Here is a 24888-nt window from a genome sequence, read left to right as displayed (position 1 = left end):
ATAAAACACCGGTCCATGTTGACACTTTAACATTATCCACCTTTTCGCCTGGAGGAAGGATACCCCCCTCCTGGAGATGTTCTCCCACATTTATATAGAAGGGAATAAGACACATAACAGAAAGCCTCAGGCCACAGCTTTTCACAAGGTAAGGAGAAGTTAGCTGTAGTCATCTTTATACAACATGCTGAGTTCTCTACTGTGCTGGAACAATGCTGCATTACATGACCTTACTGGATTATAAACCCTCTGTACAGCACTATCATTGTCTTTGTCACTCTAACAGGGCGCTTAAAATAAAAACTTTTGGGTTGAAACACCTGAAACTTACAGTGGATTTGGATTTGGAGTTGATTAGTGAAAGCGGTTGCATTTTAGGGTGCACACCGAGAGACAAATGCTGTGTACAATGTAAGCTGAGATCACCCACAATCTGCATTACATTTTTTCATGGTTTGCTTGCAAAAGGTTTTAATCGTGCAATCATACAACATCTTTAAGTCATACATAGTTTACTCCTCAAACACCGTAACAAACAATACACTTTCCTCCATTTTCTAAGTATAATCACATTTTAAAGCTGCACTCACTAGACATTTTTTTTTTCAATATCATATTTGTATTATAGGCTATATTGATTTATTATAGTTTTAGTGTCAACATCATTGCTCTCGTCGCGTAGTTTTCCAGCAGCATTTTACTTTCTTTTCCTTTTTTTAAAGCTCACCTTTTATGCAATATGCACTTTTTCATGGTGTGTGATGTGAATCTAGACTCCTAAAGTATGACATCACTTGCTCTTTTTCTCCACCTCCACCTTTCTTAAAACCTGTGCTCAAAATCCCCAGTCAGATTTCTCTCCCCTTATGACGTCATAAGGGGAGAGAAAGCCACACCCTCCCCCCCCCCCCATTACCAACCTAACTTAGCACTACCTCCATTTGTGATAAGCACACCCCTAGATACCCCTGACTGTAATACTCCAACTTGACTTCATAACGGCAGTTAGATCCAGGGCAGACTGTCTTTTGTTTTTTTTAGGCTATAGTTTTTTACTTTCTTCAGTTATTGATATGTTGAGGAGGTATTGCATGATGATCAATATAGACTTATGACTGGCTTTTATTGTATCTAAAGACGCACTATACATACTTAAAGTGGGTAATGAATTACCCTAAAAGGACAGCTTCATAATTGATCATCTTTTATGCTCAAAGGTTGTCATGGTTTCTCTTCCCACTATTTTCTGTTTAAATGAAAGTGCTAGGTATCAGAATTGACGTAAAATGCTTGTAAAGGTCATGTCTTCTTTTTATCCATTTCTTTAATCCTGTAAGACTGTTGCCAAGAATGAATAATTGGACTGAAACCACTTGTTTTCTTTCAGCTTGTCTTAGATCCAGTGTTTGTCAGAGAATGGGTGATGCTTCTAAAGCTCCTCCTGAGCCCCCCTGCAAGAATAGCTCACCTGACACTTTCGTTCTCATGAGATAACAGCCTGTTATAGTCTGTTGAAAGAAGGGGAAATCTCTTAATGAAAAGCTTTGTTAAACGGTGTGTGTGGGTGGAAACTGGTAAACACATGGTTTGTAAAATATGTATAGTGCACTTTTGAATTATACAGGGAACACTTGGCTGTCTAACAGAGTGATGTAAAGCCCCGACCAGGCGTCTCTGTGTGCTATTCCTGTAATCCCAGCAGATATCTTGGTGTTAAGTTGACATAGATGATGTTTGACTGGCACACAGTAACCGTGTCGGAGTTTAAGAACGGTGCACTCTCCCAGCCGGAGATGATACGACAGTCTCATCCTCCCAGTGGGCCTCATTTACTCACTGGTGCCTGAGAGCAAACCTCTCTTTTGTCTCTTGGTGATCTACATATCTGACGACAAGCTCCGCCCCTTAACGGTACCTTGACACAAATTAGACTGAGGTGTATTTGCAGTATGGACAAAAAAAAGTATATTGTTCTTGTAAAACTTTAAGAATGTTGCAAGTATAGTTCCCATTTTGAAAGCCTCTGCAGGACGTTCTTTGAAAGCTTTTGGTTATCAGATAATGGCTGTCGGTAATGCAGTTACCATGTGATGGAATATTACACTCAAACTCCAGACAGTCTGCAACTGAAGGTTCATTGTCAAAAGTGCTGGGAGTTAATTCAATATTATCATTAATGACTTTCAGTGGAAACGTCGATATAAACATAGTTTGTATTTCTATTGTGAGCAGAAGCAGATTGCAGTCATAAATGGAGCATAGCCTTAGCCGATTGGCTGACTGGCACCAGCTGTTTCATTCATGCTTTGTTATCACTGGCTCATTCAGCAGCTGTGTGGCCCACAACTAATGCCCATCACATTCATGCAAGTACAGTCTCTGTGGATATGCTTGCTACAAATCCCTCCACCACCTCATCCTCCTCATGTGATATTAATTTTTTGTTTCATTGATTTATCCAAAATGTATTATTTACTTATAATGGTAGGGTTTAGAATGAGACCATGTGAACATTTCATGTCACGATTATCATAGTTAAACATACTGCGATTTAGAATAATATCCCGAGATCGCTTACTGGAAATACTTTACCGTACATTTAGTTTTGTCAAAAAAAATCACACCATATTAAAATGTATCATTCTGTTCGGGATACAATGGGCAAGCTGAGCCTCCAGCCATAGTTTAGGATTTTGGAATGAGTTGAAAGATGCTGAAACTGAAGCAACTTAACCCTAACCTGAGGGCATGGTGTTGCCCTCATGCAACACACCATTTATTTGTCATCACACAGTCCCTTTATTTATTTTTTAAATAAAGAAATGTATAGGTAACACTTTACAATTATTTACACACAATTTTAGGTATTACTGAGGAACGAATGAAAAATGAATGAGTAACTACTATAGTTATTGAGTAACTACTATATACTACTACAGTAACAGTTATTCAGTAACTACTATATACTAATATAGTAACTATGGGACCCCACAGGTTAATCAGGAGGGGTACTGGACAGTCTGTAAGGCTGGAGTGATGGTGTGGTATAGCTTTCTTTCTGAGAGGCCAAAGCAATGTTTAACATAGTCAAAGAGGAGTGCTGAGGTTTGATCTAAAGATGTAAAACGGACTCAAATAGTCTAGGTCCAGAAGTTCGGTGATAGGGTTGGGCAATGGGCTCCATCTATGTAGTTGAAGAGCTGTTGTGAAGGGAAAAAAAGAATATTGACCCATCCACACCTGTGCTGCTTGGGGAGAGAGTGTTATGAGGGAATCATTGCTTCAAAGGGAGTGAAAGAGAATTGGGAAGGTGAAGGCCTCTTTCTAAAGAGAATATCCAACAGCCCAGTCTTAGGCCAAGGATTTTTCTTGAAACCGTATATTACACTGTTACTGTTTAGATATGGGACTGGTCCAATCCAATAGCGGGTGCCAATTCGGCCGTAATTCCCTTATCCAATAGTGGACTGACCGCTCTGTGTCCCGATCCATATTCCAAGACTTAAGGTTAATCCAGGTCTTTTCACCCCATTTTCATTGACTTCAATTATGTTGTTATACTGTATCTTTACAGCTGTTCGGTGATCTTTCTTTACTTTACACTTTTATTTCAAATATTGACCTCCAAAAACCTTATGGAGGAGTTATCAATTTGCCATTGCTCTCTTTGAAATTATCTTATCATACTTATTATTATTCATTTATAGTAATTTTCAAAAATATTATAAATATATATATAAAATATATCTAAATTTGATGCATTTTTGTAAAACCTTTTCTTTTAATTAGAAGTGATGTATGGTTTACTACAGCCTTGTGTAACTTTACACAGAATACCAAATGAAAGTAAATAAGGGATTGGTGCATCTCTAATACCGATACTGACATATATGTGGCCTTGTTTGATGCAGATTTAAGAAAAGTTTGGAAAACCTTTGGGCAGGCAGTTTCAGTAGCTTGAGGCAAGAGAATAAATACGTCCTCTGATTGTACACACACACTGAAATATTCATATGAATCAATATTATAATACATCAGACTGTCAGTCAAACCACAAAGTTTGCAAACACAAAAACAAGCCAGCTTTGCGTGACGCAGGCAGCTGCCCCTTTGCACTGAAGTTCGTTGTGTGTGTAGCGTAATGAGAGATTCAACAGAAATATAATTTATTAATTTAAATTCTTTATTTCGTCAAAAACGAGGTCAGCACTTTCCTATGTGTGGAACCCCACTGGGCAACTCGTCATAACAATTAGTTCAGTGTTGGAAAAAGTGAAACGCTGGCATTGATTTTTTTATATCCAAAAGAAAATCTCTGCATCTTTGACTACTTTATAATGAATATGTCACTGCGCCACAGGACTGAAATGTATGCTTTTTTCAGCACGGGCCAAGTTTTTGTTTGTTTCCTGAGACCTGTTTATTTATTTAAGAGAACATTAGTCAGCAGAACAAAGCCAAGTGAGCTGGTAAAGAGCTCCATTAAAGGCCTGGGAAAGCTTTTGAGTTTGATGGATCCACTTGTGGAGCTAGCCGCGAATGAATGCCCCAATCAATTATTGAAAATTACCTCATGTTATTCCATGTATGGATGGTAATATTCAATTAAATAAATACATCTACAGTATCTATCTATCTATCTATCTATCTATCTATCTATCTATCTATCTATCTATCTATCTATCTATCTATCTATCTATCTATCTATCTATCTATCTATCTATCTATCTATCTATCTATCTATCTATCTATCTATCTATCTATCTATCTATCTATCTATCTATCTATCTATCTATCTATCTATCTATCTATCTATCTATCTATCTATCTATCTATCTATCTATCCATCCATCCATCTATCCATCTGTCTTTCTACAGTATCTATCTATGAAGGGCAGTTTTTGCTGGTAGAAGTGGTCACTCACTAAGCTGAAACCTGGCGTTGATGCTGTGCCTGCAGTAATGGAAATCTATAGTCTGAGGACTTGTGCCAGTTTTGTGCCCAGAAGAGCTGAGAGGGGTTTCTCGTCCAGACAGCTCTTAAAAATACGGTCACCCAGGGCCGACTAATGAGAATCAGAGTCGTTTGACAATTCTATAAATATTACTTTAGTTACAAAAAAAAATTAAAAATCCATCCCGAGCTCTTGGCTGCAACCTTTGTGAGAAAGTCTGGCTTCAAGTTTTGGACTATGTCTGCAACTCTGGCCCTGAAGAAATTACAAATGTCTCACTTTATTACTCTTTTTATATTATATATCTACCATCTAGTAATTTTGGACTCATATTTATTTTTAACAATATAACTGCATCTCATAGTTTTTCCCCTCTCCTGCAGGACTACACGTTGACTATGTACTTCCAGCAGTACTGGAGAGATAAGAGACTGGCCTACACAGGGATCCCTCTCAACCTGACACTGGACAACAGAGTAGCAGACCAGCTCTGGGTTCCAGACACCTACTTCCTCAATGACAAGAAGTCCTTTGTCCACGGGGTCACTGTTAAGAACCGTATGATCCGACTACACCCAGATGGCACTGTTCTCTATGGCCTCAGGTGAGCCCACACCTTCACTTACCTTTAGTGCAAACTCAAAAAAGCCTTGTCTTGGTGAATTCAGTAGGATTCCTTTAATCAACCTTAGATAAAATTGGGGGGGGGGGGACGCCCTTAGCTCAGTTGGTAGGGCGTCCCCCCCATGGGCCTCGGCCAGCAGCCGACCCGGGTTCGATTCCAGCCCGCGGTCGTTCTCTGCATGTCACTCCCCTCTCTGCCCCATTTCAACTCTGTCTCTACACTATCAATAAAGCATAAAAATGCGTTGAGTAAGTGTTGAGTTATTTTGACAGTAGCTTAGCGTCAATCGGGAGTACAAACTTGAATGTGAGTGCATTATTACATTACAATATGAAAATAATGATGAATAACAGAATGGACTGTATATATACCTGATACAATCTCCATTAATTCCCATTCCTGTAGTAGGGCACAAGATATGGAGCCTGAAGACAGATTTAAGTACTAACTGCAGTTGACGCCTATTTAAACTTGCCATTCATGTATCTTATGTCCTGATGAAAATCCAGATATGATACACTATAACACTCACACATACTGTACATGAATCTCCATTAGCCGGATAGGAAATCTTATTAGATCAGTTTTAGGTTATCCTCCTACACACATTCCAGTCTGATCCAGTGGGGAGCAGGAGAGATTATGTATGTGTCCCTGAGAAACTGATGCATTTACACATTTTTATCTGGCCACCCGTGGTCCAAAGATTTAAACGATTGGCTAGCAGTCCATCTGTAACCCTTATTGGTTGCATTGACTCTGTGTTGTTATGCTATTGCGTAGCTATCCGATCTCCCAAAGACGCATGAAGTGGCATATTAGTTTTTTGTTGAAGCCACTTAAGCTGCAATCGTCACAACGTAATGCTGATACAGTGTCTCACATCAGCTCATATCACATAACTCATCTCACAGATGTCTCATATGCACTGTGGCCCACGATTGGATTCTCAAAAAGCCTGGAAGTGCCATTAGCAGTAATTGACAGAGACTCTGACTTTCAAACAAATGACAATAAACGTTGAAGATATTGCGTCTTGCTGTAATCATTTTTTCTTTATCTTGTTACACAGACTGTAAAGGGGGCACGTCGCTATGAATCTGCCTTTGCATTGTCCTCTGTTTGATATGTTGCTTTGGGGGAATCAGGTGTCTTCAAATATGAACAGTTTTAAAAATGAGGTTGCCCAAGTAACGTGTGGCTCTCTCCTGGTTTTATGTGTCAACTCAGAATCACGACGACAGCCGCCTGCATGATGGATCTGAGGAGGTACCCTCTGGATGAACAGAACTGCACTCTGGAAATTGAGAGTTGTAAGTTTTGAGCCCCACATCCTGTGCTTAGCAAAAAAAATACAGCGGACAGCCGTACTTTTTCACTTTGATTTCTAATAAAATAGTTCTTACACTCATCAACTCCTGGAGCCAGAAACTGCACCGACTGCTGTATTGCTTTGGATTTATTAAGCCGCTGCAGCTCATTAAGATTGCCTCCTTCACCCCTGTCTAAGTTAAAGCTTCCGTGTTAGATCCAGAAATGTTTTAACCTGGACAGTGATTTTTCCATGGCACAGTAATGACTGGTCCGACCCCCATCAGTCTGGTTGACTTTTTAGCTATCTGTGCTAAATTGTGTTCCCATGCATGTTGTATTAGGCAGTGTGACACACATCCCCAATAAAGATTTACTTCTTTATGCAATCAGCTCTCATAGCCAGCCAAGTCTTATTTGATTCATGGGACCTATTGTAAATCAAATGTAGCTATTAGGCTCCCCCAGATTTTCACTTAAGCAAATAAAAATACATTATTAATTTCATGCCTCAGCAGCTGCACTTCTCACACCGTTGGTTTGTTTTGCAGACGGCTACACAACAGACGACATCGAGTTTTACTGGAAAGGAGGAGACAGCGCAGTGACCGGGGTGACGCGCATCGAGCTCCCTCAGTTCTCCATAGTCGACTACAAGCTGGTTTCCAGGAACGTGGTCTTTTCCACAGGTGAGTTCATTGCAAGGTTGTCTCTGTGTATTCTTTTGTACTATCATTTCCCCCCTTGACATGAAATATTCATGAATAGACAACGTCAAAGTTAAAAATCATCTTACGGTGTTATCTATGAAGGAGTTCCCCACTGACTGACTGTGTGGTTGTAGTAGGTTTTATTAGATCCAATTGACAGTAGCCAAACAACCATGACAGGTTTTAATTGATAGCCAACATCACCTTTGAGCTGAGCACATCCTCCACTTCAAACCAGTGAGAAAAGACAAAAAAAAAACTGAAATCTCTCATGTGGAAAAACAGGACATTGTGTTTTTTTCATGTCGGCTCCCGTCACTCACAGTAAGAAAAAGTGACTTTCCTTTTTTTTTTTTCAAAATATCATTGGATCTCCTGTTCTTTGTATTTCCGCCGCAGTCCATGTGCACAAATAGGCGTCCCTTAATAATGGGATTTGTATCACACCATGACCTCACTAAAACATCAGAACTGGGAATAATAACACAGAAGCAATTACCTCTTTGTTTCTTCAAGCTTGTGATAAAAGAATGGGGGCCTGACTGTGTTTACAGTAATGTAACATATTCATGAGGCAGAGCGCCAACAGCATGAATTATTCTCTTGCGATACAAAAAACTCAGAGGAAACAAAACAGTGATTATTCCCCACTGCAGAATTAATGACATGTAGGATGGATACTGTCCAGACATTTCTGAGGAGATAATACTGAGCTATTAGAGCTGGTTACAATCAAGGTCAAATCCTTATGTTCAGTATTTTTGAGGTGGGGTTGTATGAAGTACTTATGCATAGTTAGTGTGTTACCTTATGGAGATGGTGGTCAGTGCAGTCATTTAAACATATATATAGATATGTTTATTAGGGTTTTTCAATTATAACAATTACATAATAATCAGTGTTGGCATTAGGGACAGAATATTGACAATTAACAGGCAAGCAAACAACAGTTTGCTTCCAAACGGAGGTTCAAATAACTTTGCAGTATTACCATACAGAAATCTAGCTAACATGGGCTAATGATCCTATACAGATTCTTATACCATTTTCCCAATCCCAACCACAGTCATAATTAGTTACTTGATACCAACATTTGTGTCAAAAACTCCAGGAAGCTCCCAAATATTATTTCAAGATTTCCTTTAGTAATGCAGTGCAGTCCTTATTTAGGAAGTCAGTGTTGCACTGTTGCAGAGGGGGGAAGCTGAAAAACAATTTTTCCACACGTAAATAAATGCTTACCTTGAAGACTAAATGTTGGTTGGATTGTATGGTTGGTTTAGGATTTTTTTTACGGCTGATTTGCGGACGGAGCCTTTCTTATTTTTGCACTTTTCTTGAGCGTAGTTGGGCCATGTATCACTACGCCAACTCGTACCAGTGCAGTGCAGCTTATCAGTCTGCGAATCAGCAATGAAAAACTTAAATTTAGTGTAGAATTGAACAGATGTTTATTTTTGTTAGGTAAGCATTTATATATACAGGTCCTTCTCATATAATTAGCATATTGTGATAAAGTTGATTATTTTCCATAATGTAATGATAATAATTGAACTTTCATACATTTTAGATTCATTGCACACCAACTGAAATATTTCAGGTCTTTTGTTGTTTTAATACTGATGATTTTGGCATACAGCTCATGAAAACCCCAAATTCCTATCTCAAAAAATTAGCATATCATGAAAAGGTACTCTAAAGGAGCTCTTAACCTAATCATCTGAATCAACTAATTAACTCTAAACACCTGCAAAAGATTCCTGAGGCTTTTAAAAACTCCCAGCCTGGTTCATTACTCAAAACCGCAATCACTGCCGACCTGACTGCTGTCCAGAAGGCCATCATTGACACCCTCAAGCAAGAGGTTAAGACACAGAAAGAAATTTCTGAGCGAATAGGCTATTCCCAGAATGCTGTATCAAGGCACCTCAGTGGGAAGTCTGTGGGAAGGAAAAAGTGTGGCAGAAAACGCTGCACAACCAGAAGAGGTGACCGGACCCTGAGGAGGATTGTGGAGAAGGGCCGATTCCAGACCTTGGGGGACCTGCGGAAGCAGTGGACTGAGTCTGGAGTAGAAACATCCAGAGCCACCGTGCACAGGCGTGTGCAGGAAATGGGCTACAGGTGCCGCATTCCCCAGGTCAAGCCACTTTTGAACTAGAAACAGCGGCAGAAGCGCCTGACCTGGGCTACAGAGAAGCAGCACTGGACTGTTGCTCAGTGGTCCAAAGTACTTTTTTCGGATGAAAGCAAATTTTGCATGTCATTCGGAAATCAAGGTGCCAGAGTCTGGAGGAAGACTGGGGAGAAGGAAATGCCAAAATGCCTGAAGTCCAGTGTCAAGTACCCAGTCAGTGATGGTCTGGGGTGCCATGTCAGCTGCTGGTGTTGGTCCACTGTGTTTTATCAAAGGCAGGGTCAATGCAGCTAGCTATCAGGAGATTTTGGAGCACTTTATGCTTCCATCTGCTGAAAAGCTTTATGGAGATGAAGATTTCATTTTTCAACAAGACCTGGCACCTGCTCACAGTGCCAAAACCACTGGTAAATGGTTTACTGACCATGGTATTACTGTGCTCAATTGGCCTGCCAACTCTCCTGACCTGAACCCCATAGAGAATCTGTGGGATATTGTGAAGAGGAAGTTGAGAGACACCAGACCCAACACTGTGGATGAGCTTAAGGCCGCTATCGAAGCATCCTGGGCCTCCATAACACCTCAGCAGTGCCACAGGCTGATTGCCTCCATGCCACGCCGCATTGAAGCAGTCATTTCTGCGAAAGGATTCCCGACCAAGTATTGAGTGCATAACTGAACATAAATATTTGAAGGTTGACTTTTTTGTATTAAAAACACTTTTCTTTTATTGGTCGGATGAAATATGCTAATTTTTTGAGATAGGGATTTTTGGTTTTTCTTTACTTTTTTGCCAAAATCATCAATATTAAAACAATAAAAGGCTTGAACTACTTCAGTTGTGTGTAATGAATCTAAAATATATGAAAGTCTAATGTGTATCAGTACATTACAGAAAATATTGAACTTTATCACAATATGCTAATTATACGAGAAGGACCTGTACAGTATGGGTGAAACCTGGCCACCTCTGCAACAGTACAATGTTGACTTCTGCTAAAGCCACGTCTCGCCCAGAGTCCTTAAAATGACTGCGCTTACCACCATCTCCAGATAACAGACTAACTATGCATAAGTACCTTGAACAACCCCACATCAAAAATACTGAACTGTCCCTAAAATCGAAATAAACTGTAAAGATTGTCTACAGTCGCTATTTAACTTGTACTATCGCACAGTAAGCAACCTAGTTTTATTTTTAGTCATTCAGTCCGCTTACAATAGGAACCATTAAGGGGTCACTTTGAGTTTAGAGTGACTGATTTATGAACACAGCAGTTAGGGAATCATATGAAAATGTTGGCTATTAATAAGGGATGGGCACAAGTAGTTTATTCCAAGATCGACGGTTCCCAGTAATTCCTCAAGGACTGATCAAGTACTTGTTTCTATAAATCTATTTTTAGAATGCATCTCATCTGAATGCAAGAATAATGATTCAGAGAATTGCATACCCCAATTCAATTTTGCGTCTTAATTCGTATTCTTTTTTATTAAAACAGTCACAGTTACCATATGATATTAAGGATTCTCTTTTTTCACAAGTTCAAAATACTTTTTCCTAACAAAAAAGTAATTAAATAGGCAAGACACAATTTACTTCACTTAGTGAACTTACTTCGCTGTACTAACAAATAAAACCAGTAAGTCACCATTGTAAATAATTAACTCACCAAAGCAGCAAAAACTCAAATTCAGCAGAAGTTCTAAATCCGATCCCGTTATACTTAGTTTGTGTCCATGACTGAGTACTCATGAACAAAGTATTATGGTAACTTTAGTTTAAAATGTATTAACGGATAGTCCTTTAAGTTCAACCATCTTGTTTTCAACTTAACTTCACATGTCTCCTGTCTCCTGCCAAATAAGTTGATGAGTGTATCTCCCAAAAAGTGTCAAACTATTCCTTCAACACTGTGCATGTGTGTGTGTTAACAGACGTTTTATATTCCCCTCTGCATTGTGGCGTGGTTTGCACACAGACCATCTCAAGGCTAAGTTTCATGAGAGGAATTGACATTTGTGAGCACGCTTCTTGCTTGTTTCCATGGTGCTCCATGCTCCATGTTGTTCCATGCCAGAAGCCCCTCCACTTGTTCCTTTTGAACTAAAGGAGGGTGTTTCTCTTGGGGGCTGTCTCTCCTCTACAGGTGCCTACCCTCGACTGTCTCTGAGCTTCAAGCTGAAGAGAAACATCGGCTACTTCATCCTGCAGACGTACATGCCCTCCATCCTCATCACCATCCTGTCCTGGGTGTCCTTCTGGATAAACTATGACGCCTCGGCTGCCAGAGTGGCATTAGGTATGATCTGTCCCATGCAAGTCCATTGACCCTCTGCTCTCTGTTTTGAACTTCAGTCTCACGTCTTTGGTGTTTTATAGTCCTAAGGCTAGAAAAACAGACCACTTTAAAGCTTCTGGAAACCTAGTGTAAAATAGTGAAAATCAATATACTGTATGATATCAAAGTTGGGTCTATCAATCATTTTTTTTCTCACCATTTTTATAACGCTTAGTTTAAAAAATGATTATTTTACTGTCTAGACCGTTTGACAAGACTGTGAGGCATGGCTGTATGAAACTGTCTCCATGACAGCAGACATTGTTTTTATAGAACGTTCGGGCAGAGAACTGCTGTGATTGGTTCAAAATCCACATCCACTAAAATTGGATTGCATGCCTCAATATATCTCAATTATTTGCATTGATAACTATGCCTAACTCTTTTCAGATGTCTACTATAATGCAACTAACTCCCCAAATCACATAGCTAGAAGGATTTGTGTATTTGGGTTCACAGGGATAATGTGGTATCAAAGCCATGGCTGCTGTTCCACGGAAAATGACTGTGGAATTGATGGGGAATGGCTCTGGGTGGATTCTCTTGGATTAAAGCAAGTGAACACTCAGGTTCAGAAATTAGAAGAAAAAGAAACCTAATTTGGACTCTTTCTTTGGGTTTCATCATATACAGTATGTGTTAGAAAACAGCGTGCATTATGTGATGCTACCAATTCAAGGTTAGGTTCAGTGTTTCGTAACAGAGTAACTTTGCACCAGAATTGCACAACCTCCGCGGGTGCTGTTTGAAGAGAATAAGACAACGGTGTTTAAAGAGAAAAAAAACTGACCTATTCTGTTGTGATGAAATGTATATTTTCTTGTGCTAAGAGTTAGTAACCGCAGATGTGAATTAGTGAGTTGCCAGCTGTATTGCTTTATTTTACATTACTGTACCTGAATGACAGTTTTTATTCAGCTCTTTTCTTAGTAGTTGGCCATCACACCATCTCTATCATGCAGGTACAGTAGACAGATTAAAACACAGAGGATAGGTTATGTTAATGAGGAAGTTCTTCACAGGAGGATAACGGTGTTATGTGCGATACATGTTTGATTAATGTCCCCATTCCCCCTCAGAGACGCTCACAGTAGATGGGCTGTAGCTGGAAGATCATGTCAAGTTCATGTAATTTACCGTGCTGTGACCGGAGAGGAAGATAGGTTGCATGTCAACAGAGGACGTGAACATGGGATTATTTGACCTTCCTATCCGTTTTTTTTTATTATTTATGATTCTAAAGCTGCCTGGAAGTGACCCTTTCCTTCCCCGTCTTCTGGAAGGAAAATAAGAACTAACTTTTAAGCTATAGTGCGTAAATTTAGCATATAAATGAATGTCGGTTACATTCAAGCCATCCCCAAACGAGTTGACACAAAGGTTATTACCCCCCCCCCCCCCACCCCTCCACACACACTGGTCGCAGGAGCTCAGAAAAATCCCAAGAAGCGGCCAAGACATGTTTCAGTTGTTGATTTTACTGCTAAGAAAAAGACCTGGACGTGCAGCAGAAGGTATAAAGATCCAAGCCTGATCATCGATCGATTACTTCATGTAGATGGACCGACAGTGTTGTTGTAATTCCTGAGAATTCCTCACTACAGCTTTAATGTCTTGATTAAGTCACACCATGTTTAGAGTGTTTGGAGTCCCTGGCAGTGACAGCTCCACTGTCCATTATCGCTTCAATCTGCAGTCCCTCTTAACTCTTTTTGTTCATTGTTTTGGTTTTGGCTCGACCTTACTGTTTCGGTTCAGTCCCACTGCTCCCAATCCCAGCCAGTGGAAGCTGTCTACGGTGAAACAGTTCTGAGGAACTATACACTACTAGCCAAGTACCAAACAGCAGACAGACACAGTTAGCAACTAGCAGGTGAAAATAGAGGAGCATTCAGCAGTTTACAATCCAGATATGTCTTGAGAGTTGGTGGAGACCAAAACAAAGCTAAAGAAGAGTAGGAACATGACAGTAATACTTTGACTGCGTTAGTGAGGGGGCGACTTGACTATCTTCCCAGAAATTGTACTTTTTGGCTGCAATCAAATTTAGCCCAATGTATGTTTGTCCACTTGTTTTAAGACAACATTGAACATTCGAGAAGTTTAGCCTCTTTCGTTGAATGTTTTAAAACGTGTTAAGTAAATGTTGAAACGTTACCTGTCCCAGTGTCATGGACATAAAGGTAAAAGATTGTTATGAAATTTGACGTGATTACACATTATCAAGAGTATCATCTCTATCAAATTCATGCAAAACCCAATTGGTAGTACTTCCCATACTTCAGTCATTGGTGAATAGATCAGATTCAAAATGTTTTATTCTGGCTGTGTCCCTTCGATCTGTGTGAGCCTGCTGCTCTGTGGTGTAACGGCAGACTAAATTGGATCTCTAAGACTCACACTCTCCACTGTAACAAATACAAGGCTCAGTTCAACACAGGAACCAGCCTGCCATCACCAACTGCATTGACCTCTAGAATGTTTAACTTCATAAAAATCCTCATTCAGCATGTACTATACGTATGCATGTAAAGTACTGACCGTGTAAGAAAGAGCACCCTGGTATAGTTTTTTTTATTAAACTCTTTGGGGTCATTGTGCTTTATACATGAATGTAGTACATTTTGAGTTGCTTGCGGAGGAGCTGGATTTGGACTGCGTGTGTCAGACCTGTTCTCAATGAGAATACCACTGTCTGAGACACAGTGAGATCAATGCAGTTTAGAAAAGCATTAACACTCACTCTACTATCCAAATTCAATCACCGACTCACTAGGTTTCCATCCTCTGTCATTATGGTGGTATCATGAGTATCCTGAGGAAAATGAAATTTAGTGCAGTGAAAAATACAGGCTGTAGATTCAGAGTATAAGCTACTTGGCTCTTTGTTAATTTGTTATCAAAATTCATGTATTTTTTTTTAAATATCAGAAATAGCTAAAGAGAAGCAACCTTCTCACCTTTTGTCCGACAAACATAAATTCTGCTGTCTTAAATGAAGTCACAGTTTTGCTAATGTAATGCTATCAAGGGTAGTAACCTTTCCCGGAATTACCTTTGACAATAAAGAGCTGTTTATTCCCCCTTAACTCTGACAGCATCAGAACCTGCCTCCCACCATAAGGGACAAACGTTAGGTCAAAAGCGAGGCTCCTGATTGGCCCGGTCATTTTTTGACCGCCTCCTCCCCATTGAGAAAGTCCAGACTGATATGAGAACCAAATCAGTTCTCACCAGTGGGGAAATAAATACTACATATTATTGTTTATTCTTCAACAGTACCTTTTGAATCCCGTAAAAACCACAAACTAATGTTGGTCTTTTAGCTAAAGCTTTGTATGGATCCTTTGCCTTACACGTTTGTGTTGTTAGCTGTGTATTTGTGCCTAGTTATGGATTGTGAGGGTTATGACTGGAGAATCTCTGTTTGTGAGAGGGATATGTCAAATGGTCAATGGACCTCAGGAGTAATCACCTACTAGAAGCCATCTGTGAGGATAATTTCTCAGACAATCCCTTACTTTTTCCTGCTAGAATTTCAATTTCTGAGCTCCGACTTGAGATTCGTGCTCTTCCCTTTGTTCTGCAGAAATCAATGCCATAAACCCACAGTGCTCTTGACGACACCCCCACACACAGCATACTGTACAGCGCAACATTTTTTGGTTCACTTATGTAAGCCTTAGTCGACTGAAATAGACACGCCGTCCAGGTTGGTGAGCCATCCAGGAGACACAAAAACAAACACAGACATATTTATTGTCGATGGTGCACATAATGGAGAGAATTACTACACTGCTGTTTATTGTGTATACTTGCTGAGTCTGTTCGCTCGCCGAGCTGTAAACCAAAGGAGTGGAGCATTTTTTTTTAGCTTTACACGTAAATTCAAAGTTGCCAAGGGGATGCTTCCTGGAAATGCTTTTGAAGGTTTTTTTTACTTGTTTTGGTCCTTTTTGGTTATTACTTTCATAATCAGGTTTGATGGAAAAGTTTCTCCCTGCAACATAATGGAAATGACTCATGGTTAGACCTTGACAGGAAAGCACATTGCGCGCTCCTAATGAGCTCATATATTTCTTATGAGTGTACCTTCATTTCAAGCCCCTGTCATGCAACACAAATGTTTTTTAATTAAAGTTGGAATAAAATAAAATAAAACTTTTAAAGAGACTTGTTTTTGTTTTGTTAGCCTAACAAGCTGTTATTTCTACAATATGTGGTATGTGAGAGCCATGAATTCTCCCACAGCCCAAAAGAGCCATCGCACGTCGTGTGTGTTTTCTGATTTTGCAACATGGTGACTCATTTGATTGTGTCATTTTTTCTTTCAGGGATCACCACTGTGCTGACCATGACAACCATCAACACCCATTTGAGAGAGACTCTGCCCAAGATCCCGTACGTCAAAGCCATAGACATGTACCTGATGGGCTGCTTTGTCTTTGTTTTCCTGGCTCTGCTGGAATATGCCTTCGTCAACTACATCTTCTTTGGAAGAGGTCCCCAGATGCAGAAGAAACTGGCCGAGAAGGCGCTCAAGGTCAATAACGAACGGGAGAAATTTGATAGACCAAAGGTGAGAATCATTTGCAAAAACACCAGAGAAACAAGTTAGGCTGATCGTTTTGCAGGTTCCGATTAATGGGATGTGTTTAAAGAGCTGCATTAACTGACTTTAACTAACTGCAGTACCAGTTTATCTTCATCTATATCAGGTGCACATTGGTAAAAGTGAATTCTCAATTTGATTGATTGAGTCCAAATGTGTTGTCAACGCCGCCGGCCTTGTCTGGTTCAACTTGCTGCTTTTCAAAGCTCTGTGAAGGACTCCGCAGAAAACTCCTCAGCTCACCAAAAGCTCAGACACAGGGGGTTTCTTGTTTGTGTTTCTCCTGGATAGTCCCTCCTCCTGGAAGGAGCCAATTGCAAGTCTTCGTCTGTTAAACTGTCCAATCAGGTACAAGGGTGTCGTCACTCACACCGGGTGAGTGTCTGTCGCTGTCTGTCGTGTCACATCAGTGTGAAGCCTCCACTGAAACTTTGCCACTGCGGGGCAAAGTTTGAGCTCCTCATTTACCCAAAGGAACATGCGTAATCCCAGTATCCACCACCAGCCATTTCTTTCATAATCATCATCACATATATACGTACAGTTTATTCCTCTTTACATTCCCTTTCAGTTTGTGGTTTTTCATCCATTTATTGTCCTAAACTATGCTTATTATGGACATGTAGTATATTTTACAACTTATAACACTATTACACACTCAGGGCGTGCTTAATATTTAGCTTATTTTTTCAAGATTTCATTCTTGATCCGTAGGGTCCGGGAGATGATTTTATCTGCTTTTGGAAGATAGTTAGACATCTTTTTGAAAAAAAGGTATTTGTTAAGATAAAATAATATTGACGTTTTGATTTCCGAACATGTATAGGCCCTACAAATAATCAGGTGAACGACCCGATAGTACATGAGATTGAGAACGTTTTTTTATAGCATAGCTACAGTACACAATGGGTCTCAAAATGTTCATATTTTATTGTTCCGTCGAGCAATAAGACCAGTTTCTGTCATTAGTTTGCTCTGAAGTTGACAGAGGAAGTACAAAATAAGCATATCCAACCTTTGTGACCTCCTTTCATGTCTTGTAGCCACATTGTTATCCCATACCGTGTACATACATACGGTGCCTATTTTTTGCCACAGCGATTCCCGGAGTGATCGATGTGTTTCTGTGTGGGATGCAACAGCTGTCATCACACTTGAGTATTACAGCCGGCCGTGTCCAACCTTGAGCTTCTCTGCGAGAAGTGATTTAACTTTGGGACAGAAAAAGCTGCTTTCTGAAGGCCGGCGCTCTCTCTCTAGTTTCCCCGGGGCTGTAATCTGTCAGCCTTGCTAGAAGACAGACGCACACTGCTGTACTGTACATGTGTCATCAGTCACTGTAGCCTAACACACACAGACACACACACACACACACACACACACACACACACACACACACACACACACACACACACACACACACACACACACACACACACACACACACACACACACACACAGCCCCCATTCTAACAGCGCTCCTGTCCTGTCTGCTGCTGCTCTGCCTGTACAGGTGGACTCCCAGGGGAACATTTTGCTGACGACCTTGGAGATCCACAACGAGGTGGGAGGGAACGAGATCTCGAGCAGCAACGTGAGCGAGAGCCACAACTCCATCCACTCTTCCTCTATGGTGTTTGACCACCACTTGGGCGTCCAGTACAGGAAGCCCAGCAGCGCTCAACCCGACTCGGGCCGCCTCAGCGCAGACCGCCGCAACCCGCATCACATGAAGAAGAGCCGCCTGCGCAGACGGTCCTCGCAGCTGCGCATCAAAATACCAGACCTGACCGACGTCAATGCCATCGACAGGTGGTCGCGGATAATATTCCCTTTCAGCTTCTCCCTCTTCAACGCCATCTACTGGCTTTACTATGTCAACTAATTCACAGATGACACGATGGGGTTTGGCAAAAAAAAAAAAAACTTTTCTATGTCCTTGTTTTTTTAAAGATAATTTTTTGGGCATTTTTTTTTCTTTTGTTTTATTTAGACAGTTTTGGAGAGACATAGATGGAAATGGTGTAAGAAAGGGGAATGACATGCAAACAATGACCCGGGCCGAAATGGAAGCTGGGTCTGCTGTGAAGAGGACTGAGCCTCTATAGGGGATGGGGTGGGGGGGGGGGATAAGGGGAGGAGGTGCTCTAACCACTACACTACAAGCGCCCCCCTCCTTGTTTTTTTTTAATCGTCTCAGAGATTGTGGTAAAAATCTGATGAACTTTTTTTTTATCGTAGCGAGTGAAGACTTTGATGACAGAACGGTCGATCGGACGATGTGCGTCTGCGTGTGCGCGGTCACAAGGAGTTATCTACAGAACATGTGTTTTACAAAGACCTTATCATGGACTCTGACTGGCCCCTGTGGGACATGGTGTCTCATGGGTAGACAGACCCACACAGACCCTCTGCACTGTGGAGTTTTACAGGACATTGCTGGAGGTCATCCATTTCAAATGTCCTATAATCTCAGTATAAAATGATGTCACTGTAATACAACTTAAATACAACTTGATGCTAATGACAAGATAAATATGGATAAATATGATCACATAAACAAAGAACAAACTGATAAAGATCATATGCTAAATATACAGACTTAAAGGAGTAGTTTGACCTTTTAGGAGAGACACTTCTTGCTGCTGAGATTCACACCACTGTGACATCCATTTAAACTAGATCTAAAGGGCGCTTTCACACCTGCCATGTTTGGGTTGGGGTTCTTTTCCACCTAAGCTGTGGTTCGTCTGCGCAGGTGAGAACACAGCACTTGCACTCGGGTGGCACCAAAAGCGCACCAATCAAGCGTACCGAGACCCTGTTGAAGGGGTGGTCTCAGTACGCTTCCCAACCTACTCTGGTGCGGTCCGTTTATGGTGAGAACGTGAGCGGACTGTAGTTTCTCTCTGTAGTTTTCCCGCATGGACATTCTGACCAATTGTAAAGAAGTTCAGGAACTAAGTTATTGTTCTCGCCCCAGACACATCTGACCAATGAGAGAAATGAATGTTCTGACATGGCTTATGCCGTTGCATTTTGGTTCTTTACCAACTCACCGGACCAGAGGAAAATATAGGTGTAAAAGAGACCCGAACCTGTTGAAAATTCAATAAATTCAAGCAAACTATGAGCGCACTACCAGGTGGGAAAGCGCCGTAAAGCTTCAGCTACTGTAAGAGTGGAAGCAAGGGTAAAACAGCTCAGCCTAGTTCCTAAAATCTCAAACTACTCCTTTAATATGCCTTGATGTTGAAGCCACCAACTGTTCGCACTATTTTGACACCGGAACTCCTCTGACCTTGCTCCTGTGATTAACAGGCACTTTAACACTGTGTAAGAAAACCACTTTTTACTAAGAAGAAAGAGGCTGGTGGAATCCGTACCAGCATTTTATAAAAAAAAATTATAATTCTGTCATGCACATCATAATGTAAAGGAATGTTTATGACACATTGGGATTTGTTCTTATGTGATTTCTTGTCGAGATTTGGAGGATTGACATCACTTGTCAGTTGGCTTAGCCTAGCATAAATACCAATGCTATGCTAAGCTAACCAGCTGCTGGCTGTAGATTTAAAGGGAATATCAACCTTCTCATCTCACTCTCCATAGAAGAGAGAAAAAGAGTATTTCCCAAACATCAAATCATTTCTTTAACATAAAAGTTACCCATTTGGCATTTTCATTATTTAAAAAAAAGGAGTAATTTACCCGGCAACAAACGAACAATTCAGGTGTCATATGACCATAGAAAAAAAAGTTACAGTAAACATGTTCAATAGCTCATCACTTTACACTATTTCACTCTTTGTCTTTGTGCTTTCAGGACTGCTGTCGCAATATTTCACTGATTTTGTGAAACCCATAGGCCTATTCACTACAGAATAATTCACATAGCCTTTTCTTCCTTTGGGACTGCATGTTGTATCTGGGACTGTATGCAGACATGTGGATCAACCTTCACATTCAGGCGTCTTGACCCTTCACCAAATGTAATGTACATACTGTAACCTTGTCTTTCAGTTCACATCAATTACATGGCTTTGTTGTCAACGCTGGTCTGCTCTGTGATTTTTGGCCTCGCAGTTTCCTTTTCTTGATCTTCACACACCATTTATGATTTCCTGTGAACATAAAACCTAATATCACAGTTTGGGATGAATTCCATTCTTTCCTGTAGAAGTGAGTGGATCATGTGAAATGCTCTTAAGAGTCCAAGTGAAGACGGAACTGTACATAGTACATAGTATGTCCAAAAACAGGCAACTGTCGGCATAAACAGCTCTGCAACGCACCATCTGGACTGCTCCAGTGAGCAGCTCGCAGCGCGTAGGAGTGACACCACCTGTCACAGAAGTCCACTCAGCTCGTCCAGCCTCCAGTCCCTTCACATGCATCGCTCGTTAACCACACTGGGCTTGATCATGGTACTGCACTTTGATTTTTTTTTTCAGTATAGAAACTTCATTAGTGTGAATTATTATTAAACTATTTCCGTACGTTTTTTGGCTCACTTCAACTCCTTCAAATCTTCAGCTATTTCAACGATTCAAATACCAAAATGTTCTGCTCCGTAAGGACATGATGGGTCACCTTTCAGCTTTTTTCTACCTTTTAAACTATTTAAAATATTCAGCTTTTTAACCAAATATTTTAACATTGAAGCGGATAGGAGCAGCATTCCAAACCGCTAAAACTTCCTCTGCTTTGAAACCTATCTCCTCCCGCATTTTTTCAGCTACAGACTCCATTCAAACTTTAAACAATTCACATGAATTACAGCTATTAAATTCCTATTCAACTTTTTAAAATCTTCAACTGTCTTTGAACAAACACAGTTTTAGTTTTAAGTTCTTTTCAACCTCTTTCTAAATTTATAATGGGATCTGGATGGGACGGAATGTTCAGAGGCAGAGTGGGGAACCAACTGTTACAGTGTAGAACTGGTGTAAAAAAACACCAAAACCTATGATATAACTGCCTCTCACTCCTACAAATGAAACCCTACATGGATAATTTTGACATCAAAATGTAGGACATATTCTGCCGGTCGCATAGATGTGACTACTGAAGCAATCGGACCTACACAATGGGAGGTCTGGGCTTCCAAGCTAAATGGTGTCCAACCAACTGCCGCCTAGACTCCCTTGATAACTGAGACAGGAAATTTCTGGAGAAAGGCAGACTGTACCACACTTTTAAAATGGTCTGGTTCTCATATTCTTCACATTACAGACACAATGTTCACACTGTGTCTTCATCAGATTCTTCTGGTTCTAACAATAAAATAATTTTGTCAGTTAGACTCACGGTCTTTTAGTTAGAGGCAGCGGTCTGAGGTGAAGTTTTGGATGAAATGACCTCTCTGAGGTCTCTAAAAGGTGGGATTTCTGCCTGATCACAGACCCTCAATAAGACATACACTCACCTTGGTGACTCACTCTGCCCATTAAAGGGCAATTTCACTTTTTTTTTATAAAAAAATTAAATTAAATCTTATTTTTTCCGCTTTATTAGACAGTTTGGAGAGACAAAGTTGAAATGGGGTAAACACTCTGCTCTTTGAAGGCCTATTTCACACATGCAATTTTTTTATGTCTTTCAATTATAATTTTATCTAGACATTTTTAAATATTCAACATAATTCCTATAAGAGGTAAACAATTCACTACTGTTCATATTTAAGACTACATCTTCATACTCCTTTAGCTGATTCATATAAATTCAAGCCATCAATGTAGTTTAGCTTCAAGTCTATTAAATTACTATTTCACAGTTTTAAGTTTTTTATCCATGTCTTTCAACTTATTGATAATTTCAGCAAGACATATTATTCAAACCTCTATATATTCCACTTTTCAACTCCTTTTAAACTTATTTTACATAATTATGACATTTTTAAACTTTTTCAAATCTTCATACTCAGCTATCCAGTTTAGCGTAAGCTGTTTCAGCATTCACACGCATTTTCAGCAGGAAATGCATTTTCTAGTTTTCATTAGTAAACAGCTATGTGTGTTTTTTTTTTCACAAATAATTTTTATTGATTTTTATTTTTTTTATTTCAAAATCCCTATTCAGTTTATTTGACAACTGTTCACCCGCCACACAGGACTTTAATTTGGTCTCACTGCAGATACACATGTCTGTTGTGTCATAAGCAGAAATTATACAGATTTAACAAAACTCTTCAAAGGCTTAAAGCTATAGTGCGTAACTTTTTCATATATTGTAAAATGAATGTTGCACCAACTCTATAAACACCAGACTTTTTTTCAGCACACGCATACACAGAGCCGGCCCAAGCCTTCATGGGGCCCTAAGCGAAATATGATTAGGGGGCCCCCCTCCAATGTTAGCGCTGCTGAAAGTATAGATCTTTGTTAAATATCATTCACACACCCAGTGTTTTCCGCTAGTGCCTCCACTGTGCAGCTGTGCGAAAATATTAGATTCAGACCCTCGTAGGGGAGTCCGGGGATGCCCCCCCGGGAGATTTTTTTGACCTTTTTAAAGTGAAATGCATGAATCTGGTGCACTTTGAGAGGAAAATTAAGAGGCTAAATCTGAGAAATTTTGTGTGAACAAATAATTTGGAGACACTGGGTCAGATGAATTAGAAGCTATTGAAGAAGGACACATGGATTTTCCATAAAAATATTAAAATAAAATAAAATATTATGGAGGGTCCTCTGGGTTGGGCTTGGAGCTCTTTTTCTTTTACGGGAGATATTTCTCTGTAATATAATGAATGCATTTAAATGCAGTGAGAGGAACGAAGCAGAAGAACTCTGTTGTCCAGCTACTGTATCTTTTTTTCCACAGACGAGGCTGAAATAGGCTATAGACTATACACAGTGCATGGACAACTGAGGGCAGCCCCATTTCCAATTGTTTTTAAATAAACTCAATACACACTGTGCATGGATGTGAACGTGACATGATCAGATAATTTCGGATTACCTCCCAGATGAACTGATTAAATGTTTAGGCTATTAATTATCTAGACCAAAGCATTGTATCCCTTTTTTTGTATGATAACTTACATTTGCATAATATGATATATATATATCAAACACACAAACCATTTTATTTTTATCTTTTGGAGGGGGCCCTAAGCGACCGCTTAGTTCGCTTTTGCCTCGGGCCGGCTCTGCGCATACACTTCACACAGGTTAACCGATGGTGAGTAGATATTCGCTTATGTTGACAAGAAGTGTTTTGGATTTCAATGAATTAGTATTCCTTTAAAGGTAACGTTATGCCATAAAACTAATAAAACTGCCCATGAAACCTTTTTATATTTCCCAACATCTCTAAACCATGCTGAGTCTCCTCTTTTCAGCATTTGTCTGAAACGCTCTGTTTTAGCTAAGCCCCTCCTTCCATAAAGCCCAGTCTGCTCTGAACATCTCATGAAAAATAACCTCATCAGTATACCTTCACGTGGAGAGAGGCATATGAACCATAACACAGAGTCTACAACCATGATAGAGGAATGATGAGGAGATTGCCTGTACAACCCCTCGTCCCAATCAGTTGTGTAGCCATTTCATAGAAGAGCTGAAACTACACGGCTGTTATAAAACGATACGGCAATCCATCCGAAAGTTCTTTTTTTAGGCTCTAAACCCACGAATGTAAACCCCCATGATGAAACTCGAGGAAAAGTCGTGGGGAAAAGTCAGTGGGATTCATCTTGTCGACACCATTAATGTCTGTACAAAATGTCACGGTAATCCATCCAATAGCTGTTGAGATATATCAGCCTGGTGGTGGGGCAGCCGACCGACAAAAACCGAGCAAAATTGCTGGCACGGCAAAAAAAAGCAGAAAAAAAAGGCATCTGTGACATTTTAAAATATACTTCAAAACTCAAACTATGCTCCCAAATAAAAAGCAGAGTTTTGCTTCAGAAACCTTTGGTAGCCTTACTTCACGTGTATTTTACTGTTGAGGCATAAATAAGAAGTCAAAGCATAACTGACATGTTCCATATCATAAGCCAGCAGGGAAGAGGCAATTTCTCTTGTGATGGCCCTTTCGTCAGCACAAAAGCGATCTGATCCCTGTGTATCAACACCACCAGTGAGGTCACGTCACAGCAGGCTCTCCAATAGGCCAATAGGCTGCTGGTATCATTTCTTTACTCTGACCAAACCATGCCCCCTATTCTCATTCATCAGTCCATCT

General features: G+C 40.2%; 1 protein-coding gene across 2 annotated transcripts in view; it reads left to right on the top strand.

Moving 5' to 3' along the window:
- The window catches only part of gabrb3 (gamma-aminobutyric acid type A receptor subunit beta3), a gene marked incomplete at both ends in the record, with an annotated part of 47461 nt that extends 28884 nt beyond the window's left edge, over positions 1–18577 (top strand). For both annotated transcript variants that reach the window (XM_080032618.1, XM_080032619.1), the window contains 6 exons: positions 5339–5559; positions 6811–6893; positions 7443–7580; positions 11889–12041; positions 16415–16659; positions 18206–18577. In XM_080032618.1, the coding sequence (XP_079888744.1) occupies positions 5339–5559; positions 6811–6893; positions 7443–7580; positions 11889–12041; positions 16415–16659; positions 18206–18577 (1212 nt within the window). The remainder of the gene's footprint in view (positions 1–5338; positions 5560–6810; positions 6894–7442; positions 7581–11888; positions 12042–16414; positions 16660–18205) is intronic.
- Positions 18578–24888: the final 6311 nt, after the last annotated feature.

This window comes from Ammodytes marinus (genome assembly GCF_949987685.1).
Source record: "Ammodytes marinus genome assembly, chromosome: 8".
Lineage (NCBI taxonomy): Eukaryota > Metazoa > Chordata > Actinopteri > Uranoscopiformes > Ammodytidae > Ammodytes > Ammodytes marinus.
Note: the sequence above shows the minus strand (reverse complement) of the source record. Positions and strands in the feature narration are given on the sequence as shown.